The 18,941-nt window shown below is 65.3% G+C and overlaps 2 protein-coding genes across 2 annotated transcripts; one reads left to right on the forward strand and one right to left on the reverse strand.

The window, feature by feature from the left end:
- Nucleotides 1-4,866: 4,866 nt before the first annotated feature.
- On the reverse strand, nucleotides 4,867-15,363 carry KCNA7 (potassium voltage-gated channel subfamily A member 7). Its single transcript, XM_075080235.1, has 2 exons — nucleotides 14,083-15,363; nucleotides 4,867-5,608 (listed from the first exon to the last, which is right to left on the reverse strand). Exons 1-2 carry the CDS (start codon nucleotides 14,610-14,612, stop codon nucleotides 4,867-4,869), a joined length of 1,272 nt encoding a protein of 423 aa, XP_074936336.1. The 5' UTR covers nucleotides 14,613-15,363.
- A 2,484-nt stretch (nucleotides 15,364-17,847) lies between these two features.
- Nucleotides 17,848-18,862, forward strand: LOC142051017 (U1 small nuclear ribonucleoprotein 70 kDa-like). Its single transcript, XM_075080234.1, is given in 6 exon segments — nucleotides 17,848-17,889; nucleotides 17,892-17,998; nucleotides 18,091-18,105; nucleotides 18,107-18,154; nucleotides 18,511-18,565; nucleotides 18,657-18,862. Coding segments are annotated over 6 exon segments (453 nt in total). The 5' UTR covers nucleotides 17,848-17,852; the 3' UTR covers nucleotides 18,848-18,862.
- Nucleotides 18,863-18,941: the final 79 nt, after the last annotated feature.

An 18,941-nucleotide genomic window follows, 5' to 3' on the forward strand; every position in this document is an offset into this window, starting at 1 on the left:
CTTGGGTACCCCAATACCCCCTGGGGTCCCCCCTCAATTCCTGAGCCCCACAGACCCCAAATTCCCCCCCTCAAATGCCTTTAGGCACCCCCCAAATCACCCCCCCCGTTGCCTCAACCCCCCCCCCAGATCACCCCGGGCCCCCCTGTATTTACCTGAGACCCCCCCAGAACCCCCCAAATACCGCCAGGGACCCCCCAATACCCCCAGTGTCCACCCAAACACCGCCAGGGCTGTCCCATTACTCCCATAACTCCCCCCATGGACCCCCCCCCATTCATCCAGAACCCCCCCAAACTCCCCAGGCCCCCCCCAGCCCCCTCAGGGCACCCCTAATACCCCTTGGCCCCCCCCCAAACCCCACCTGGAATGACCAGGGCTGTGCCCTCAGCATAGTTGGCCACAATCTCCACTGCAAAGGGGGGGTGGGGTGTGAGAAATGGGGGACCCCAGAGCCCCCCCCCCAAAGATAGGGAAGGTGGGGGGGGAATCCCAGGGGTGTCCCCAGTCCCTGGGTCCTCCTGAGGGGGTCTTTGGGGGTGCCCAGTTAAGGTTTGGGGGTCCACTGGAATGGGGGGGGGTCAGTGACCAAAGGGGGAGTTGGGGGGTCCCAGGCCGGGTGGGGGGGGGGGGCCTAGGGGAGTTCTGGGGCTTGGATTTGGGGCTGCCCAAGGGGGTCTTCATGTGCCCGGGGGGTCCCTGGGGTTAGATCTGGGAGTTCTGGGGGGATCCAGGCTGGGTTTGGGGTGCTGGGGGGGGGTTGTGGGGTCCTGGGGGTCCCAGGGCTGGGTCTGAGGGTGCCCGGGGGTTCCCTGGGGTTGGAAATGGGGGTCCTGGGGGTCCCAGGGCTGGGTCTGGCGTCCCCGGGGGGGTCCGTGGGGTTGGATCGGGGGGGACATGGGTCGGGTCTGGGGGGTCTCGGGGAGGGTCTGGGGGCTCCAGGTGGGGCCGGAGAGATGCCGGGATCCCGAGAGGCCGGGCCTGGTGACCCCCGGGGCTGACGGAGGGGCCGCCGCGGGGGGTCGGTTCCCGGTGCCCGGACGCACCCTGGCCGCGGGAGCACTTTCGGTCGGTGACTCCGGTGAGCGGCCCCCGGCCCAGCACCACGGTCTCGCCGTCGGGCAGCGGCACGGGCCCACCCGCGCCCCGCAGCTCGCACCGCATCGCGCCCCGGAGCCGGTACGGCCGCCGCTTCCGGTCTCACAGACGCCGCTTCCGGTCCCCTAGCAGCCGCTTCCGGTCCTGTCGCCCCGCCCCTTCCGGTTACGCGCCACGCCGCTCCGTGCTTTACTCGCCCCGCCGCTTCCGGTGGGGCTGGCGCCACATCGCCCCCTGGTGGCGGGGGTCGGGTCGGTCCTCCAGCGTTGATTGGGTCCTCCTGGGGTGGGGGGGGAGGACAGGGAGGGGAACTGGGAGGGTCTGGGGGTGACTGGGAGGGTCTGGGGGTGACTGGGAGGGACTGGGTTGGTACTGGGAAGGACTGGGCGACACTGAGAGTGACTGGGAGGGGGGACTGGGGGGCCTGGGGGAATTGGGAGAGGCTGGGGGCCCACTGGGGGTGACTGGGAGAGGCTGGGGGGGCACTGGGAAGGACTGGGAGAGAGACTGGAGGGAACTGGGAGAGACTGGGGAGCGATGGGAGGGGACTGGAAGGACTGGGAGAGACTGGGGCGGCACTGGGGGAACTGGGAGAGGCTCAGAAGTGAATGGGAGGGGCTGGGAGAGGTTATGGTGGCACTGGGAGGGATTGGGGGGCACTGGGAAGGACTGGAGTGGCACTGGGAGGCACTTGGGGGCACTGGGGGCACTGGGAGGACTGGGGTGGCACTGGGAGGACTGGGGTGGCACTGGGGGGGCACTGGGAAGGACTGGAGTGGCACTGGGAGGCACTGGGAGGCACTGGGGGGGCACTGGGAGGGACTGGAGTGGCACTGGGAGGCACTGGGAGGCACTGGGGGGGCACTGGGAGGGACTGGAGTGGCACTGGAGGGACTGGGGGGCGCTGGGGGGGCACTGGGAAGGACTGGAGTGGCACTGGGAGGCACTGGGGGGGCCACTGGGTGGCACTGGGAGGCACTGGGAGGCACCGGGGGGGCACTGGGAGGCACTGGGCTGGCACTGGGGGGGCACTGGGTGGCACTGGGAGGCACTGGGAGAAGGGCAGGGGCACGCTCGGAGTATGTGGGGGTCACCCCAACCCCCCCCAAAAAGGGACCCCGGTGTCCGGGTGCCCCAGCCCCGCCCCCAGCCCCGCCCCTGCCCCCCCCGCGCCCCCCCCCCCCCCGCCTGGGTCCCCTAAATATAACCCTGCAGCCTCAGCAGGAGCCGGAGACAGGGCGGGGCAGGTCTCGCACGAGGGTCCCTGTGACCCCCCCGGCCTTGCACGAGGGTCCCCGTGACCCCCCCGGCCTTGCACAAGGGTCCCCGTGACCATCCATCCCCAGACGAGGGTCCCCGTGACCCACCGGCCTCGCACGTGGGAACCCGTGACCCCCCCGGCCTCGCACGAGGGTCCCTGTGACCCCCCTGGCCTTGCACAAGGGTCACTGTGAAACCCCCATCCCCACACGAGGGTCCCCGTGACCCCCCCCGGCCTCGCACGAGGGTCCCTGTGACCCCCCCCATCCTCACACAACCACCCCCCCACACCCCTGTGGCCTCACACGAGGGTCCCCGTGACCCCCCCAGCCTCACACAAGGGTCCCCGTGACTCCCCCAGCCCCACACGAGGGTCCCCGTGACCCCACAGCCTCGCACGTGGGACCCCTTGACCCCCCCGGCCTCGCACGAGGGTCCCCGTGAAACCCGCAGCCCCACACGAGGGTCCCTGTGACCCCCCCTCTGCCACCAAGTGTCACCTTTATTGCCCGGGGGGCCACCGCGCGCGCAGGGGACACCCGCTGTCACCATCCCACGCGGGACACGCCCCGCGCGCCCCCCCCACGCGCTCGTGCGTCGCACGAGGGCCGCTGCGGGATCGGGTTCCCGGATGCCTCCGCGGCCGCCGGCGAAACCCAAGAAGGTGCCGAAGACGCGGGGGGGGGGGACGGACGGACGGGACAGACAGACAAATGGGGGGGGGGGGGAGGGGGGGGGGGGGAGGTGTGTCAGGGTGCTGGCGTGAGCACGCGCTCGTGCGACGGCTCAGCCGGTGGGGGGGGGGGGGGGGGGGGGGGGTAGGGGGGTTGTCACGCGTCCTCGCGCACCCCCCTGTGCCCTCGTGTGTCCTCGTGCACCCTTGTGCGTCCTCGTGCAGCCTCGTGCGTGTCCTTGTGCCCGACTCGTGTGTCCTCGTGCACCCTCGTGCCGCCCGTGTGCACCCCTGCGCGCCCTCGTGCAAGCGGGTTTGTCCTCGTGCGCCCTCGTTTGTCCTTGTGCACCCTCGTGTGCCCTCGTGTGCCCTTGTGGGGCCCCGTTTGTCCTCGTGAGCCCTCGTTCGTCCTCTTGCACCCTCACACGCTCTTGTGCGCCCCTCGTGCACCCTCGTGTGTCTTCGTGCACCCCGTGGGCCTTTGCTTGTCCTCCTGCTCCCTTGTGCCCCCTCCTTTGTCCTCGTGCACCCTCGTGCACCCTCGTGCACCCTCCTTCATCCTCGTGCAGCCGTGTGCGCCCTCGGTTGTCCTCGTGCATCCTCACGCATGCTTGTGCACCCCTGTGGGCTCTCGTTCGTCCTCCTGCGCCCTCGTGCAATCCTTGTGCGACCTCCTTTGTCCTCGTGCACACCCGTGCATCCTCGTGCACCCTTGTTTGTCCTTCTGCACTCTCCGTCCTTGTGCACCCTCGTGCACCCTCCTTCATCCTCGTGCACCCTCATGCACCCTGGTGCACCCTCGTTTGTCCTCGTGCACCCTCGTGCACCCCCGTTTGTCCTCGTGCACACCCATGCACCCTCATTTGTCCTCGTGCACCCTGGTGCACCCTCCTTCGTCCTCGTGCACCCTTGTGCACCCTGGTGCACCCTTGCTTGTCCTCGTGCACCCTCGTGCACCCTGGTGCACCCTCCTTTGTCCTCGTGCACCCTGGTGCACCCGTTTGTCCTCGTGCACCCTTGTGCACCCTGGTGCACCCTTGTTTGTCCTCGTGCACCCTTGTGCACCCTCCTTCGTCCTCGTGCACCCTGGTGCACCCCTGTTTGTCCTCGTGCACCCTGGTGCACCCTTGCTTGTCCTCATGCACCCTTGTGCACCCTCCTTCATCCTCGTGCACCCCGGTGCACCCCCGTTTGTCCTCGTGCACCCTCGTGCACCCTCCTTCGTCCTCGTGCACCCTGGTGCACCCCCGTTTGTCCTCGTGCACCCTTGTGCACCCCTGTTTGTCCTTGTGCACCCTGGTGCACCCTTGCTTGTCCTCATGCACCCTTGTGCACCCTCCTTCATCCTCGTGCACCCCGGTGCACCCCTGTTTGTCCTTGTGCACCCTCGTGCACCCTCCTTCATCCTCGTGCACCCCGGTGCACCCCCGTTTGTCCTCGTGCACCCTCGTGCACCCTCCTTCGTCCTCGTGCACCCTCGTGCACCCTGGTGCGCCCCCGTTTGTCCTCGTGCACCCTCGTGCCCCCTCGTGCACCCTTGTTTGTCCTCGTGCACACCCATGCACCCTCCTTTGTCCTTGTGCACCCTGGTGCACCCCTGTTTGTCCTCGTGCACCCTCCTTCATCCTCGTGCACCGTTGTGCACCCTCCTTCGTCCTCGTGCACCCTCGTGCACCCTGGTGCGCCCCCCTCCGCCCCGCGCCCCCCCGCCCCCACCCCCCCCCCCCCCACGCCCACCCCCTCACACCTGGGTGACCAACCTCCCCGGCCACCCCTGCCCCGCCCCGCCCGCGTCCCCATCCAACAGGTCCTCCCCTCCCCCGCCTTTGGGCGTGTCAGGGGGGGAGGGGGGGCGGCGGGTGGCGGGGGCAGGGCGGGGCGGCGGCGTATTCCCCCCCTTCCTCCCCCCTCAACTCCCGCCGATAGAAGTAGCTGAAGTTGGAGACGATGACGGGGACGGGCAGGGAGATGGTGAGGACCCCGGCGATGGCGCAGAGGGACCCCACCAGCTTCCCCCCGACGGTGACGGGGGCCATGTCGCCGTACCCCACCGTGGTCATGGTGACCACCGCCCACCAGAACGCTTGCGGGATGGAGGTGAACGAGGTGGCGGCGTCTTCGGCCTCGGCGAAGTAGACGGCGCTGGAGAAGAGGACGACGCCGATGAGGAGGAAGAAGATGAGTAAACCCAACTCCCTCATGCTGGCGCGAAGGGTTTGCCCTAAAATCTGTAACCCCGTGGAGTGGCGGGATAATTTGAAGACCCTGAAGACCCGCACCAAGCGGATGACGCGAAGGACGGCCAACGACATGGCCGGTTGGCCAACGCCGCGTTGACGCGCCAACTCGGTCCCCAACGCCACGAAGTAGGGGGCGATGGCCAGCAGGTCGATGAGGTTCATGGCGCTGCGGAAGAAGGCGGCTTTGCTGGGGCTGGCGAGAAGGCGGACAAGGAGCTCCAGGGAGAACCAGCAGATGCAGGCGGTTTCCACCACGAAGAAAGGATCGCCCAAGGCGGCCCGCGGCGGGGGGCGGGTGGGAGGCGTTGGGGGGCGCGGCACCGGCGGGGGGGGGGCTCTGGGGGCGGAGAGAGGGATGGGGCGGGGGTTACGGGATGGGAGGGGGGCTCTGAACGGTGGGGCGGGGGGTTAGGCATCACCCACACCCCAACGCCCACCACCCGCGATGGGTTAGTGGGGGTCAGAGCCCACCCGGACCCCGAGACCCACCACCCGCGATGGGTCAATGGGGGTCAGAGCCCACCCGGACCCCGAGACCCACCTCCCGCGATGGGTTAATGGGGGTCAGAGCCCACCCGGACCCCGAGACCCACCACCCGCGATGGGTTAATGGGGGTCAGAGCCCACCCGGACCCCGAGACCCACCACCCGCGATGGGTTAATGGGGGTCAGAGCCCACCCGGACCCCGAGACCCACCACCCGCGACGGGTTAATGGGGGTCAGAGCCCACCCGGACCCCGAGACCCACCACCCGCGATGCGTTAATGGGGGTCAGAGCCCACCCGGACCCCGAGACCCACCACCCGCGATGGGTTAATGGGGGTCAGAGCCCACCCGGACCCCGAGACCCACCACCCGCGACGGGTTAATGGGGGTCAGAGCCCACCCGGACCCCGAGACCCACCACCCGCGATGCGTTAATGGGGGTCAGAGCCCACCCGGACCCCGAGACCCACCTCCCACGATGGGTTAATGGGGGTCAGAGCCCACCCGGACCCCGAGACCCACCACCCGCGATGGGTTAATGGGGGTCAGAGCCCACCCGGACCCCGAGACCCACCACCCGCGATGGGTTAATGGGGGTCAGAGCCCACCCGGACCCCGAGACCCACCACCCGCGATGGGTTAATGGGGGTCAGAGCCCACCCGGACCCCGAGACCCACCTCCCGCGATGGGTTAATGGGGGTCAGAGCCCACCCGGACCCCGAGACCCACCTCCCGCGATGGGTTAATGGGGGTCAGAGCCCACCCGGACCCCAACACCCACCTCCCGCGATGGGTTAATGGGGGTCAGAGCCCACCCGGACCCCAACACCCACCTCCCGCGATGGGTTAATGGGGGTCAGAGCCCACCCAGACCCCGAGACCCACCACCCACGACGGGTTAATGGGGGTCAGAGCCCACCCGGACCCCGAGACCCACCACCCGCGATGGGTTAATGGGGGTCAGAGCCCACCCGGACCCCGAGACCCACCACCCGCGATGGGTCAATGGGGGTCAGAGCCCACCCGGACCCCGAGACCCACCACCCGCGATGGGTTAATGGGGGTCAGAGCCCACCCGGACCCCGAGACCCACCACCCGCGATGGTTAATGGGGGTCAGAGCCCACCCGGAGCCCGAGACCCACCTCCCGCGATGGGTTAATGGGGGTCAGAGCCCACCCAGACCCCGAGACCCACCACCCGCGATGGGTTAATGGGGGTCAGAGCCCACCCGGACCCCGAGACCCACCACCCGCGATGGGTTAATGGGGGTCAGAGCCCACCCGGACCCCGAGACCCACCACCCGCGATGGGTTAATGGGGGTCAGAGCCCACCCGGACCCCGAGACCCACCTCCCGCGATGGGTTAATGGGGGTCAGAGCCCACCCGGACCCCGAGACCCACTTCCCGCGATGGGTTAATGGGGGTCAGAGCCCACCCGGACCCCGAGACCCACCACCCGCGATGGGTCAATGGGGGTCAGAGCCCACCCGGACCCCGAGACCCACCTCCCGCGATGGGTTAATGGGGGTCAGAGCCCACCCGGACCCCGAGACCCACCACCCGCGATGGGTCAATGGGGGTCAGAGCCCACCCGGACCCCGAGACCCACCACCCGCGACGGGTTAATGGGGGTCAGAGCCCACCCGGACCCCGAGACCCACCACCCGCGATGGGTTAATGGGGGTCAGAGCCCACCCGGACCCCGAGACCCACCACCCGCGATGGGTTAATGGGGGTCAGAGCCCACCCGGACCCCGAGACCCACCACCCGCGACGGGTTAATGGGGGTCAGAGCCCACCCGGACCCCGAGACCCACCACCCGCGATGGGTTAATGGGGGTCAGAGCCCACCCGGACCCCGAGACCCACCACCCGGGATGGGTTAATGGGGGTCAGAGCCCACCCAGACCCCGAGACCCACCACCCGGGATGGGTTAATGGGGGTCAGAGCCCACCCGGACCCCGAGACCCACCACCCGCGATGGGTTAATGGGGGTCAGAGCCCACCCGGACCCCGAGACCCACCTCCCGCGATGGGTTAATGGGGGTCAGAGCCCACCCGGACCCCGAGACCCACCCCCCGCGATGGGTTAATGGGGGTCAGAGCCCACCCGGAGCCCGAGACCCACCACCCGCGATGGGTCAATGGGGGTCAGAGCCCACCCGGACCCCGAGACCCACCCCCCGCGATGGGTTAATGGGGGTCAGAGCCCACCCGGACCCCGAGACCCACCTCCCGCGATGGGTTAATGGGGGTCAGAGCCCACCCGGACCCCGAGACCCACCACCCGCGATGGGTTAATGGGGGTCAGAGCCCTCCCGGACCCCGAGACCCACCACCCGCGATGGGTTAATGGGGGTCAGAGCCCACCCGGAGCCCGAGACCCACCACCCGCGATGGGTTAATGGGGGTCAGAGCCCACCCGGACCCCGAGACCCACCACCCGCGACGGGTTAATGGGGGTCAGAGCCCACCCGGAGCCCGAGACCCACCACCCGCGATGGGTTAATGGGGGTCAGAGCCCACCCGGACCCCGAGACCCACCTCCCGCGATGGGTTAATGGGGGTCAGAGCCCACCCGGAGCCCGAGACCCACCACCCGCGATGGGTCAATGGGGGTCAGAGCCCACCCGGACCCCGAGACCCACCACCCGCGATGGGTTAATGGGGGTCAGAGCCCACCCGGACCCCGAGACCCACCTCCCGCGATGGGTTAATGGGGGTCAGAGCCCACCCGGACCCCGAGACCCACCACCCGCGATGGGTTAATGGGGGTCAGAGCCCACCCGGACCCCGAGACCCACCTCCCGCGATGGGTTAATGGGGGTCAGAGCCCACCCGGACCCCGAGACCCACCACCCGGGATGGGTTAATGGGGGTCAGAGCCCACCCGGACCCCGAGACCCACCACCTGCGATGGGTTAATGGGGGTCAGAGCCCACCCGGACCCCGAGACCCACCACCCGGGATGGGTTAATGGGGGTCAGAGCCCACCCGGACCCCGAGACCCACCACCCGCGATGGGTTAATGGGGGTCAGAGCCCACCCGGACCCCGAGACCCACCACCCGCGATGGGTTAATGGGGGTCAGAGCCCACCCGGAGCCCGGTTCCCATGGGTGGGCAGCAGGAGGAGGAGGAAGAAGAGCGGGAGGAAGATAAGGAGGCCGTAGGGCGGCAAAGGTAGACGACGATGAAGAGGAGGAAGGGGAGCAGGGAGAGGAGGATGAAGAGGACTAATGTAATGAGGAAGAAGAGAGAGAAGTGGATGAAGAGCAGAGAAACAGCGTTGACGATGACGGCAAGGAAGGTGGCAAGGAGGAAGACGAAGATGATGATGAGAATGTGGAAGAAGGTGGGAAGAAAGAAGCCGACGATGGGGAGAATGATGATGATGATGATGAAGAAAATGCAAAGAAAAACTATTATGAGGATGATGAGGATGATGGTGATGGGGAAGAGGTTGAGGAAGAGGAGGAGGACGAGGATGTTGAGGAGAAAGAACAGGAAAAGGAAGGGGAAAGAAAAAGGATGTGAGAGGAGGGATGAAGATGATGATGACGGTGAGGATGGCGACGACGAGGAGGTGGAGCAGAGGAACAAAGAAGAGGATGATGAAGGTGATGGTGATGAAGAGGTTGACGGTGATGAAGACAAGGTTGCGGAAGAGGAGGAAAAAAGAGGTTGAGATGGAAGGAGACGATGATGAAGGGGATGAAGATGGCGGCGCTGAGGGTGATGGTGAGGATGAGGATGATGAGGATGGCGGGTGATAAGGATGAGGAAGGTTCGGGGGGGGGCTCATCTGCAGCGCGGGCTCCCTGCTGGGCTGGAAGTGAGGCAGGGTCTCCAGGCAGGAGGAGGAGGAGGAGGAGGAGGAAGAGGAGGAGGAGGAGAAAGATGATGATGATGATGATGCCAAAAATGATGAGGAAGAAAAAGACGAGAATGATGACGAGGAAGATTATGAGAAAAATTGTGAAAAGAGGAAAATTGAGAAGACGGAGGAGAATGAGGAGGAGAATGATGAAGATGATGGTGATAAAAGGAAGAGGAAGGTGAGAAGGAGGATGAGAATGGCGAAGATGATGAGAATGAGGAGGAGGAGGATGGTGAGGATGATGAGGATGGTGAGGATGATGAGGATGGTGAGGATGATGAAGCTGATAAGGACGAGAATGAGGATGATGAAGTTGGGGGTGGTGAGGATGATGAAGGGTATGATGAAGATGATGAAGGGGACGATGAGGATGGTAAGGATGACGATGGTGGGGACGACGACGAGGAAGATGGTGAGAATAAGGAGGATGAGGGTGAAGATGGCGAGGATGAAGATGATGACGATAAGAATGAGAATGACAAGGTTGAGGATGGTGAGGATGAGGATGATGAAGCTGACAATCATAAGGACGAAGGTGGTGAGGATGAGGATGATGAGTTCAAGAAACGTAAGGGTGAAGACGAAGATGGTGAGGAGGAGGAGGGCGGGGCTCAGGATACTGAGAACAGTGAGGAGGAGGATGGCGAGGATGAGGAGGAGGATGGTGAGGATGAGGAGAAGGAGGGTGATGATGATGATGAGGATGGTGAGGCTGATGATCATAAGGACGGGGCTGAGGTTGGTGAGGACGAAGAGGGTGAGGACGAAGAGGCTGAGGATGAAGAGGCTGAGGATGAAGAGGGTGGGGATGAAGAGGCTGAGGATGAAGAGGCTGAGGATGAAGAGGGTGGGGATGAAGAGGGTGGGGATGAAGAGGCTGAGGATGAAGAGGGTGAGGACGAAGAGGCTGAGGATGAAGAGGGTGGGGATGAAGAGGGTGGGGATGAAGAGGGTGGGGATGAAGAGGGTGAGGATGAAGAGTGTGAGGCTGGGGGTGGTGAGGATGAGGACGGTGAGGCTGAGGAGGAGGAGGAGGAGGAGGGAGGAAGAGGAGGATGGTGAGGCTGATGATCATAAGGACGGGGCTGAGGTTGGTGAGGACAAAGAGGCTGAGGATGAAGAGGGTGAGGATGAAGAGGGTGAGGATGAAGAGGCTGAGGATGAAGAGGGTGGGGATGAAGAGGGTAGGGATGAAGAGGCTGAGGATGAAGAGGGTGAGGACGAAGAGGCTGAGGATGAAGAGGGTGGGGATGAAGAGGGTAAGGACTAAGAGGCTGAGGAGGAGGAGGAGGATGATGATGAGGATGGTGATGAGGAGGAGAACGGTGAGGCTGATGATCATGAGGACGGGGCTGAGCTTGGTGAGGACGAAGAGGGTGAGGACGAAGAGGCTGAGGATGAAGAAGGTGAAGATGAAGAGGGTGAGGATGAAGAGGGTGAGGACGAAGAGGGTGGGGATGAAGAGGGTGGGGATGAAGAGGGTGAGGATGAAGAGGGTGAGGACGAAGAGGGTGAGGATGAAGAGGGTGGGGATGAAGAGGCTGAGGATGAAGAGGCTGAGGATGAAGAGGGTGAGGATGAAGAGGGTGGGGATGAAGAGGCTGAGGATGAAGAGGCTGAGGATGAAGAGGGTGAGGACGAAGAGGCTGAGGATGAAGAGGGTGAGGATGAAGAGGGTGGGGATGAAGAGGGTGGGGATGAAGAGGGTGGGGATGAAGAGGGTGAGGATGAAGAGGGTGGGGATGAAGAGGGTGGGGATGAAGAGTGTGAGGCTGGGGGTGGCGAGGATGAGGACGGTGAGGCTGAGGAGGAGGAGGAGGAGGAGGAGGGAGGAAGAGGAGGATGGTGAGGCTGATGATCATAAGGACGGGGCTGAGGTTGGTGAGGACAAAGAGGCTGAGGATGAAGAGGGTGAGGACGAAGAGGCTGAGGATGAAGAGGCTGAGGATGAAGAGGGTGAGGACTAAGAGGCTGAGGATGAAGAGGCTGAGGATGAAGAGGGTGGGGATGAAGAGGCTGAGGATGAAGAGGGTGAGGCTGGGGATGGCGAGGATGAGAATGGTGAGGTTGAGGAGGAGGATGATGATGATGATGAGGATGAAGAGGCTGATCATAAGGATGGGGCTGAGGTTGGTGAGGACGAAGAGGGTGGGGATGAAGAGGCTGAGGATGAAGAGTGTGAGGCTGGGGTGGCGAGGATGAGGACGGTGAGGTTGAGGAGGAGGAGGAGGAGGAGGGAGGAAGAGGAGGATGGTGAGGCTGATGATCATAAGGACGGGGCTGAGGTCGGTGAGGACGAAGAGGGTGAGGATGAAGAGGGTGAGGACTAAGAGGCTGAGGATGAAGAGGGTGGGGATGAAGAGGCTGGGGATGAAGAGGGTGAGGACTAAGAGGCTGAGGATGAAGAGGGTGGGGATGAAGAGGCTGAGGATGAAGAGGGTGAGGCTGGGGATGGCAAGGATGAGGACGGTGAGGTTGAGGAGGAGGAGGATGATGATGATGAGGATGGTGATGAGGAGGAGAACGGTGAGGCTGAAGATTATGAGGACGGGGCTGAGCTTGGTGAGGACGAAGAGGGTGAGGATGAAGAGGCTGAGGATGAAGAGGGTGAGGATGAAGAGGCTGAGGATGAAGAGGGTGAGGATGAAGAGGGTGAGGATGAAGAGGGTGGGGATGAAGAGGGTGGGGATGAAGAGGGTGAGGATGAAGAGTGTGAGGCTGGGGGTGGTGAGGATGAGGACGGTGAGGCTGAGGAGGAGGAGGAGGAGGAGGGAGGAAGAGGAGGATGGTGAGGCTGATGATCATAAGGACGGGGCTGAGGTCGGTGAGGACGAAGAAGCTGAGGATGAAGAGGCTGAGGATGAAGAGGGTGGGGATGAAGAGGGTGGGGATGAAGAGGGTGAGGATGAAGAGGGTGAGGATGAAGAGGCTGGGGATGAAGAGGGTGGGGATGAAGAGGGTAGGGATGAAGAGGGTGAGGACGAAGAGGGTGGGGATGAAGAGGGTGAGGACGAAGAGGCTGAGGATGAAGAGGGTGAGGATGAAGAGAGTGAGGATGAAGAGGGTGAGGATGAAGAGGGTGGGGATGAAGAGGGTGGGGATGAAGAGGCTGAGGATGAAGAGGGTGGGGATGAAGAGGGTGGGGATGAAGAGGGTGAGGATGAAGAGGGTGGGGATGAAGAGGGTGGGGATGAAGAGGCTGAGGATGAAGAGGGTGGGGATGAAGAGGGTGGGGATGAAGAGGGTGAGGACTAAGAGGCTGAGGAGGAGGAGGAGGATGATGATGAGGATGGTGATGAGGAGGAGAACGGTGAGGCTGATGATTATGAGGACGGGGCTGAGCTTGGTGAGGACGAAGAGGGTGAGGACGAAGAGGGTGAGGATGAAGAGGGTGAGGATGAAGAGGGTGGGGATGAAGAGGGTGAGGACGAAGAGGCTGAGGATGAAGAGGGTGAGGATGAAGAGAGTGAGGATGAAGAGGGTGGGGATGAAGAGGGTGAGGACGAAGAGGGTGAGGACGAAGAGGCTGAGGATGAAGAGGGTGAGGATGAAGAGGGTGGGGATGAAGAGGGTGAGGACGAAGAGGCTGAGGATGAAGAGGGTGAGGATGAAGAGGGTGGGGATGAAGAGGGTGGGGATGAAGAGGGTGAGGCTGGGGGTGGCGAGGATGAGGACGGTGAGGCTGAGGAGGAGGAGGAGGAGGAGGGAGGAAGAGGAGGATGGTGAGGCTGATGATCATAAGGACGGGGCTGAGGTCGGTGAGGACGAAGAGGCTGAGGATGAAGAGGGTGAGGACAAAGAGGGTGAGGATGAAGAGGGTGGGGATGAAGAGGGTGGGGATGAAGAGGCTGAGGATGAAGAGGGTGAGGACGAAGAGGGTGAGGATGAAGAGGGTGGGGATGAAGAGGCTGAGGATGAAGAGGCTGAGGATGAAGAGGGTGGGGATGAAGAGGCTGAGGATGAAGAGGCTGAGGATGAAGAGAGTGAGGATGAAGAGGGTGAGGACGAAGAGGGTGGGGATGAAGAGGGTGAGGACGAAGAGGCTGAGGATGAAGAGGGTGAGGATGAAGAGAGTGAGGATGAAGAGGGTGAGGATGAAGAGGGTGAGGATGAAGAGGGTGAGGATGAAGAGGGTGGGGATGAAGAGGGTGAGGACGAAGAGGCTGAGGATGAAGAGGCTGAGGATGAAGAGGGTGAGGATGAAGAGGGTGAGGATGAAGAGGGTGGGGATGAAGAGGGTGGGGATGAAGAGGGTGAGGCTGGGGGTGGCGAGGATGAGGACGGTGAGGCTGAGGAGGAGGAGGAGGAGGAGGAGGGAGGAAGAGGAGGATGGTGAGGCTGATGATCATAAGGACGGGGCTGAGGTCGGTGAGGACGAAGAGGCTGAGGATGAAGAGGGTGAGGGTGGCGACGGCGAGGACGAAGGCCCCTGGCCCTTGCCCGCCACTCACCTGAGCGGACCCCTCCCCTCCGGCCCGAAACTGGGGCAGGGTCTCCAAGCAGAACACCACGATGGAGACGAGGATGACGAGGACGGAGAGCAAGGCCACGGCGCGGGCCGCCGGCGAGCTCTCGGGGTGTTCACACAACAACCACGCCCGTCGTCGTAGCCTCCCGCCGGGCAACGGTTGGGCCGCCTCTACCCCGAAGCCTTCGGCCTCGCGGAGTCTTCCTTCCGCTTCGGCGCCCAACTGGTAGAAGCGTAACTCTTCCAAGAAGACGTCCAACGGGACGTCGGGCGGGCGGCGGAGCCTCCCCCCGGACTGGTAGTAGTAGAGGACGGCGCCGAAGGCTCCGCGGTGGCGGTCGAAGAAGTACTCCCGGCGTTGGGGGTCGAAGTACCGTCGGCGCCGACGGGGGTCCCCCAAGAGGGTGTCGGGGAAGCGGAGGAGGGTCCTCCCCAACGTCTCGAAACGCCGGCCCGCCACGTTGATGGCCACCCGTTCGCAACAACCCGCCGGTTCCCCCATTCCCCGGGGGTCCCCGGTTGGGGGGAGGGGGGCGGGGGATGGGCCTGAGGGCAGGGTGAGGGTGGGGGTGGGCTATGGAGGTGGGGGACCCCTAAACTCTTGGGGGGGTCTATGGCGTTGGGGGACCCTCAAAGTCCTTGGGGGTCCTTCAGGGGTCTACGGCGTTGGGGGATCCTTGGGGGTCACTACGGCAATGGGGCACCCCCCCGAAACCCTTCGGGGTCCCACAGAGCCCCTGCGATGTTGGGGGACCCTCGAGGTCCTTGGGGGTCGCTACGGCAATGGGGCACCCCCCGAAACCCTTCGGGGTCCCACAGAGCCCCTGCGATGTTGGGGGACCCTCGAGGTCCTTGGGGGTCGCTACGGCAATGGGGCACCCCCCGAAACCCTTCGGGGTCCCACAGAGCCCCTGCGATGTTGGGGGACCCTCGAGGTCCTTGGGGGTCGCTACGGCAACGGGGCACCCCCCAAAACCCTTGGGGGTCCCACAGAGCCCCTGAGATGTTGGGGGACCCTCGAGGTCCTTGGGGGTCTCCAAGGGTGCTACAGATATGGGGGATCCTAAACTTTTGGGGGTCCCAGGGGACTCTACAGTATTGGGGGACCCTCAAAGGCCTTGGGGGTCCCACAGGGTCCCCCCTGTGTCACCAAGTCACCCCCGATCCCTCCGGGGTCCCCCAGACCCCCTATGGCTGTGGGTCTCCTGTCACGGGGTACCCCCAAACCTGCTGTCACCTCTCACCGGTGTCCTCAACCCACCCGACCCCCTGTCACTGGGTGTCCCCAACCCCCATCACCGGGTGTCCCCAACTCCCAGGTACCCCGTCACTGGGGTGTCCCAACCCCCCGTCCCCTGTCACTGGGTGTCCCCCAACCCCCGTCACTGGGGTGTCCCCAACCCCCGTCCCCTGTCACTGGGTGTCCCCAACCCCCGTCACTGGGGTGTCCCCAACCCCCGTCCCCTGTCACTGGGTGTCCCCAACCCCCATCACTGGGTGTCCCAACCCCCGTCACTGGGTGTCCCCAACCCCGTCCCCTGTCACTGGGTGTCCCCAACCCCCATCACTGGGTGTCCCCAACCCCTGTCACTGTGTGTCGTCCCCCCCCTCCGTCGCCGGGTGTCCCCCTCTCTGTCACCAGGGTGTCCCAACCCCTGTCCCCCGTCACCGGGTGTCCCCGACCCCCATCACCGGTGTGTCCCCAACCCCCGTCCCCCGTCACCGGGTGTCCCCGACCCCGCCGTCCCGCTGTCACCGGCGCTGTCCCGTAAACACGGTGGCCCCGCGGTGTCGGGTTCCCCCCCGCGGGCTAAAAATAACGGGGTGGGGGGGGGTGGGGGGGGGTGGGGTGGGTGCCCGGACGCCTGGGTCCTCTCCGGGCCCTCCCCCCCCCCCCCCTCCTGTCACCCATCGTCCCCAGAGAGGGAGGGGACCCCGGGAGGGGACACAGGCGGACGGGGTTGTGTCACCCCCCCCCCCCCATGACAACGTGGGGGGGGGGTGTGGGGTGTGATACGCCGGTTGCGGTGGCAACGGCACGGGGTGACAGCCCCCGGTTGCTATGGGGCAGGCGAGGGTTGTCACCCCGGTTGCTACGGCAACGGCACGGGCTGTCACCCTGTTTGCTATGACAGGGACGGGGTGGGGGGGGAAACATCCTGGTTGCTATGGCAACGGCACAGGGTGACACCCCCGGTTGCTATGGCAGGGACAGGGCTTGTCACCCCTTGTCCCCCTGGTTGCTATGGCAACGGAAAGGGGTGTCACCCTAGTCACTATGGGGGGGGACATGGTGTTGTCACCCTGGTTGCTAGGGGCAGGGACAGAGGCTGTCACCCCCGTCGCTATGGCAACGACACGGTGTGGTCGCCCCCGGGGGGTTGCTATGGCAACGACAGGGGTGCGCCCCTGGTTGCTATGGGACAGTCAGGGGGTGACCACCCCCCATCTTCACCCCGGTTGACGGGGGGGGGGGGGGGAGGTGACACGCTGGTTGCTATGGCAATGACACGGGGGGGGTGTGACCCCCCCGGTTGCTAGGAGACCACAGGGCCGCTGTTCCGGTTGCTATGGAGGCGTCACCGCCCCCGTTGCTATGGAGGAGGGGGGGGACTCTTTTACGTCCCTCCCTCCCCCCTCCGCGGCGGAGTGATCCGTCGTCCCACCTCAGGCCCCGCCCATTCCCCCAGCCCCCGCCCCCCTCCCTCGGCCCCGCCCCCCTCCCTCGCAGCGAGTTCCGGCTCCCGCCGCGGCGCAGCGGCCGCGCATGCGCAGAGGCGCTCGGAGCGGCCAGGCCGGAGCGGGCGGAGGGAGCGCGAGCGCCCGGGGGGTCCGTGGGGGGGGGTCGCGGGGGGGTGGGTCACGTCGGGGGGGTCGGGGGGGGTTGGGGGGGGTCGGGTCGGGGGGCATTGGGGGGGTTTGTGGCGGGGGAGGTGGGGTCTGGGAGGGCGGGGAAGGGCCCCGGTGAGGGGAAGGGCCCCGGTGTGGGCCTGGGAGGCGCCGTGTGGGGTTATGGGGGGGCCGGTGTGGGGTTATGTGGGTCTGGGGGGCCCCAGGGTGGGGTTATGGAGTTTTGGGGGGGCGGCGGTGTGGGCTTACAGGGGGCCTGGGGGGGCCCGGTGTGGGGCTATGGGGATTGGGGGAGCCCCAGTGTGGGGTTATGGGGAGCCGGGGGGGGGGGGGCCTGGTGTGAGGCTATGAAGGGCCGGGGGGGGTGGGTGTGGGGTAATGGGGGTGCCTGGAGGGGTGGTGTGGGATTTTGGGGGTCCAGGGTGGCCTGGGGGGGGTCTGTGTGGGGTTATGGGTGTCGGGGCGGCCCCAGTGTGGGGTCATGGGGGGCTGGGGGGGGTCGGTATGGGCTGTAGGGGGCTGGGGGGGTCCCATTGTAGGGATATTGGGGCTGGGGGCTCTGATGTGGGGCAGTGGGGGGGCCAGTGTGGGGCTGGGGGCATCGGTGTGGGGTTATGGGGGTCCAGGGGGGGTCATGGGGGTCCCAGGGTGGGGATATGGGGGGTTGGTGTAGGGTTATGGGGGGCGGGGGAGGGGCTTTGGGGGGGGTCTGAGGGATCCACTGTGGGAGTCCTGGGAAGGGGGGGGGGGGAGGAATCTATGGGGCTTCAGTGGGGCTGGGCTGAGGGGATTGTGGGGGCGCCATGGGGGGGTGTGGGGGCGCCATGGGGGGTGTGGGGGTGCCATGGGGGTACTGACCCCCCCCCTTCTTCCCCCCCCCAGACGCCCCAAGATGACGCAATTCCTGCCCCCCAACCTGTTGGCGCTCTTCGCCCCCGCGACCCCATCCCCTACCTGCCCCCCCTGGAGAAGCTGCCCCACGAGAAACACCACAACCAGCCCTACAGCGGCATCGCTCCCTACATCCGCGAGTTCGAGGTGCCCCCCCCGGACCCCCCCAAACCCCTCCCTGCACCCCCAAAACCCCCGCCTTCACCCCCCCAACTTCACTCCCCGCCATCTCCCCGCAGGACCCCCGTGATGCCCCCCCCGCCGACCCGTGCTGAGACACGGGAGGAGCGCATGGAGCGGAAGGTACGTCCGCATCCCCCCCCCACCCTAAAATGGGGTACAGACCCCCCCCGTGGAGAACGCCCCCCCCAATAGCACTCCAGGTGATGGGGGGGGTCCCCAAAACTACCAAGGGGGGGGGATTGCCCCCCTAAATCTCTTGATACAGAGCTGGCGGCTTCACCTCAACGTGGGGTGCTGTTTTGGGGTGCGGGGTTGCCACCCCACCCCCCTTAGGTTTTAAGGGATCCCCCCCAGGTCTGGGGGCTCCCTCATGGATTTTTTGCCCCCCCACAGTGGGTTTTGGGGGGCTGTAGGCAGAAATTCAGGGTCTGGGGGCTCCCCTGAGGTCACCCCCCCTTTTTCTTCCCCACCAACAGCGGCGGGAGAAGATTGAGCGAAGGCAGCAAGAGGTTGAGAGTGAGCTCAAGATGTGTAAGTTGGGGGGCTCCTGGGGGGGCTTGGGGGGGTCCCCCCTTTTTCTCTGACCCCCCTGACCCCCCTTTGTCCTCTTCCCCCCCCCCAGGGGACCCCCACAATGACCCCAACGCCCAAGGAGACGCCTTCAAAACCCTCTTCGTTGCCAGAGTGGTGAGTGCTGGGGCCAAGGCTTGGACAGGACAAGGGGGTCTCCCCCAACCCTTGGGGGTCCCCCCTAATCTGTGGGGGTCCCCTCAAGCCAGGAGGCCTCCCCCAATCCTTGGGGTCCCCCCCTAACCTATGGGGGTCCCTCCAATCCTTGGGGTCCCCCGTAATCTGGGGAGGGTCCTCTCTAATCTGGGGGGTCCTCCCATTCCTGGGGCTTCCTCCC

This window comes from Phalacrocorax aristotelis, unplaced genomic scaffold, assembly GCF_949628215.1.
Source record: "Phalacrocorax aristotelis unplaced genomic scaffold, bGulAri2.1 scaffold_367, whole genome shotgun sequence".
Classification (NCBI taxonomy): domain Eukaryota; kingdom Metazoa; phylum Chordata; class Aves; order Suliformes; family Phalacrocoracidae; genus Phalacrocorax; species Phalacrocorax aristotelis.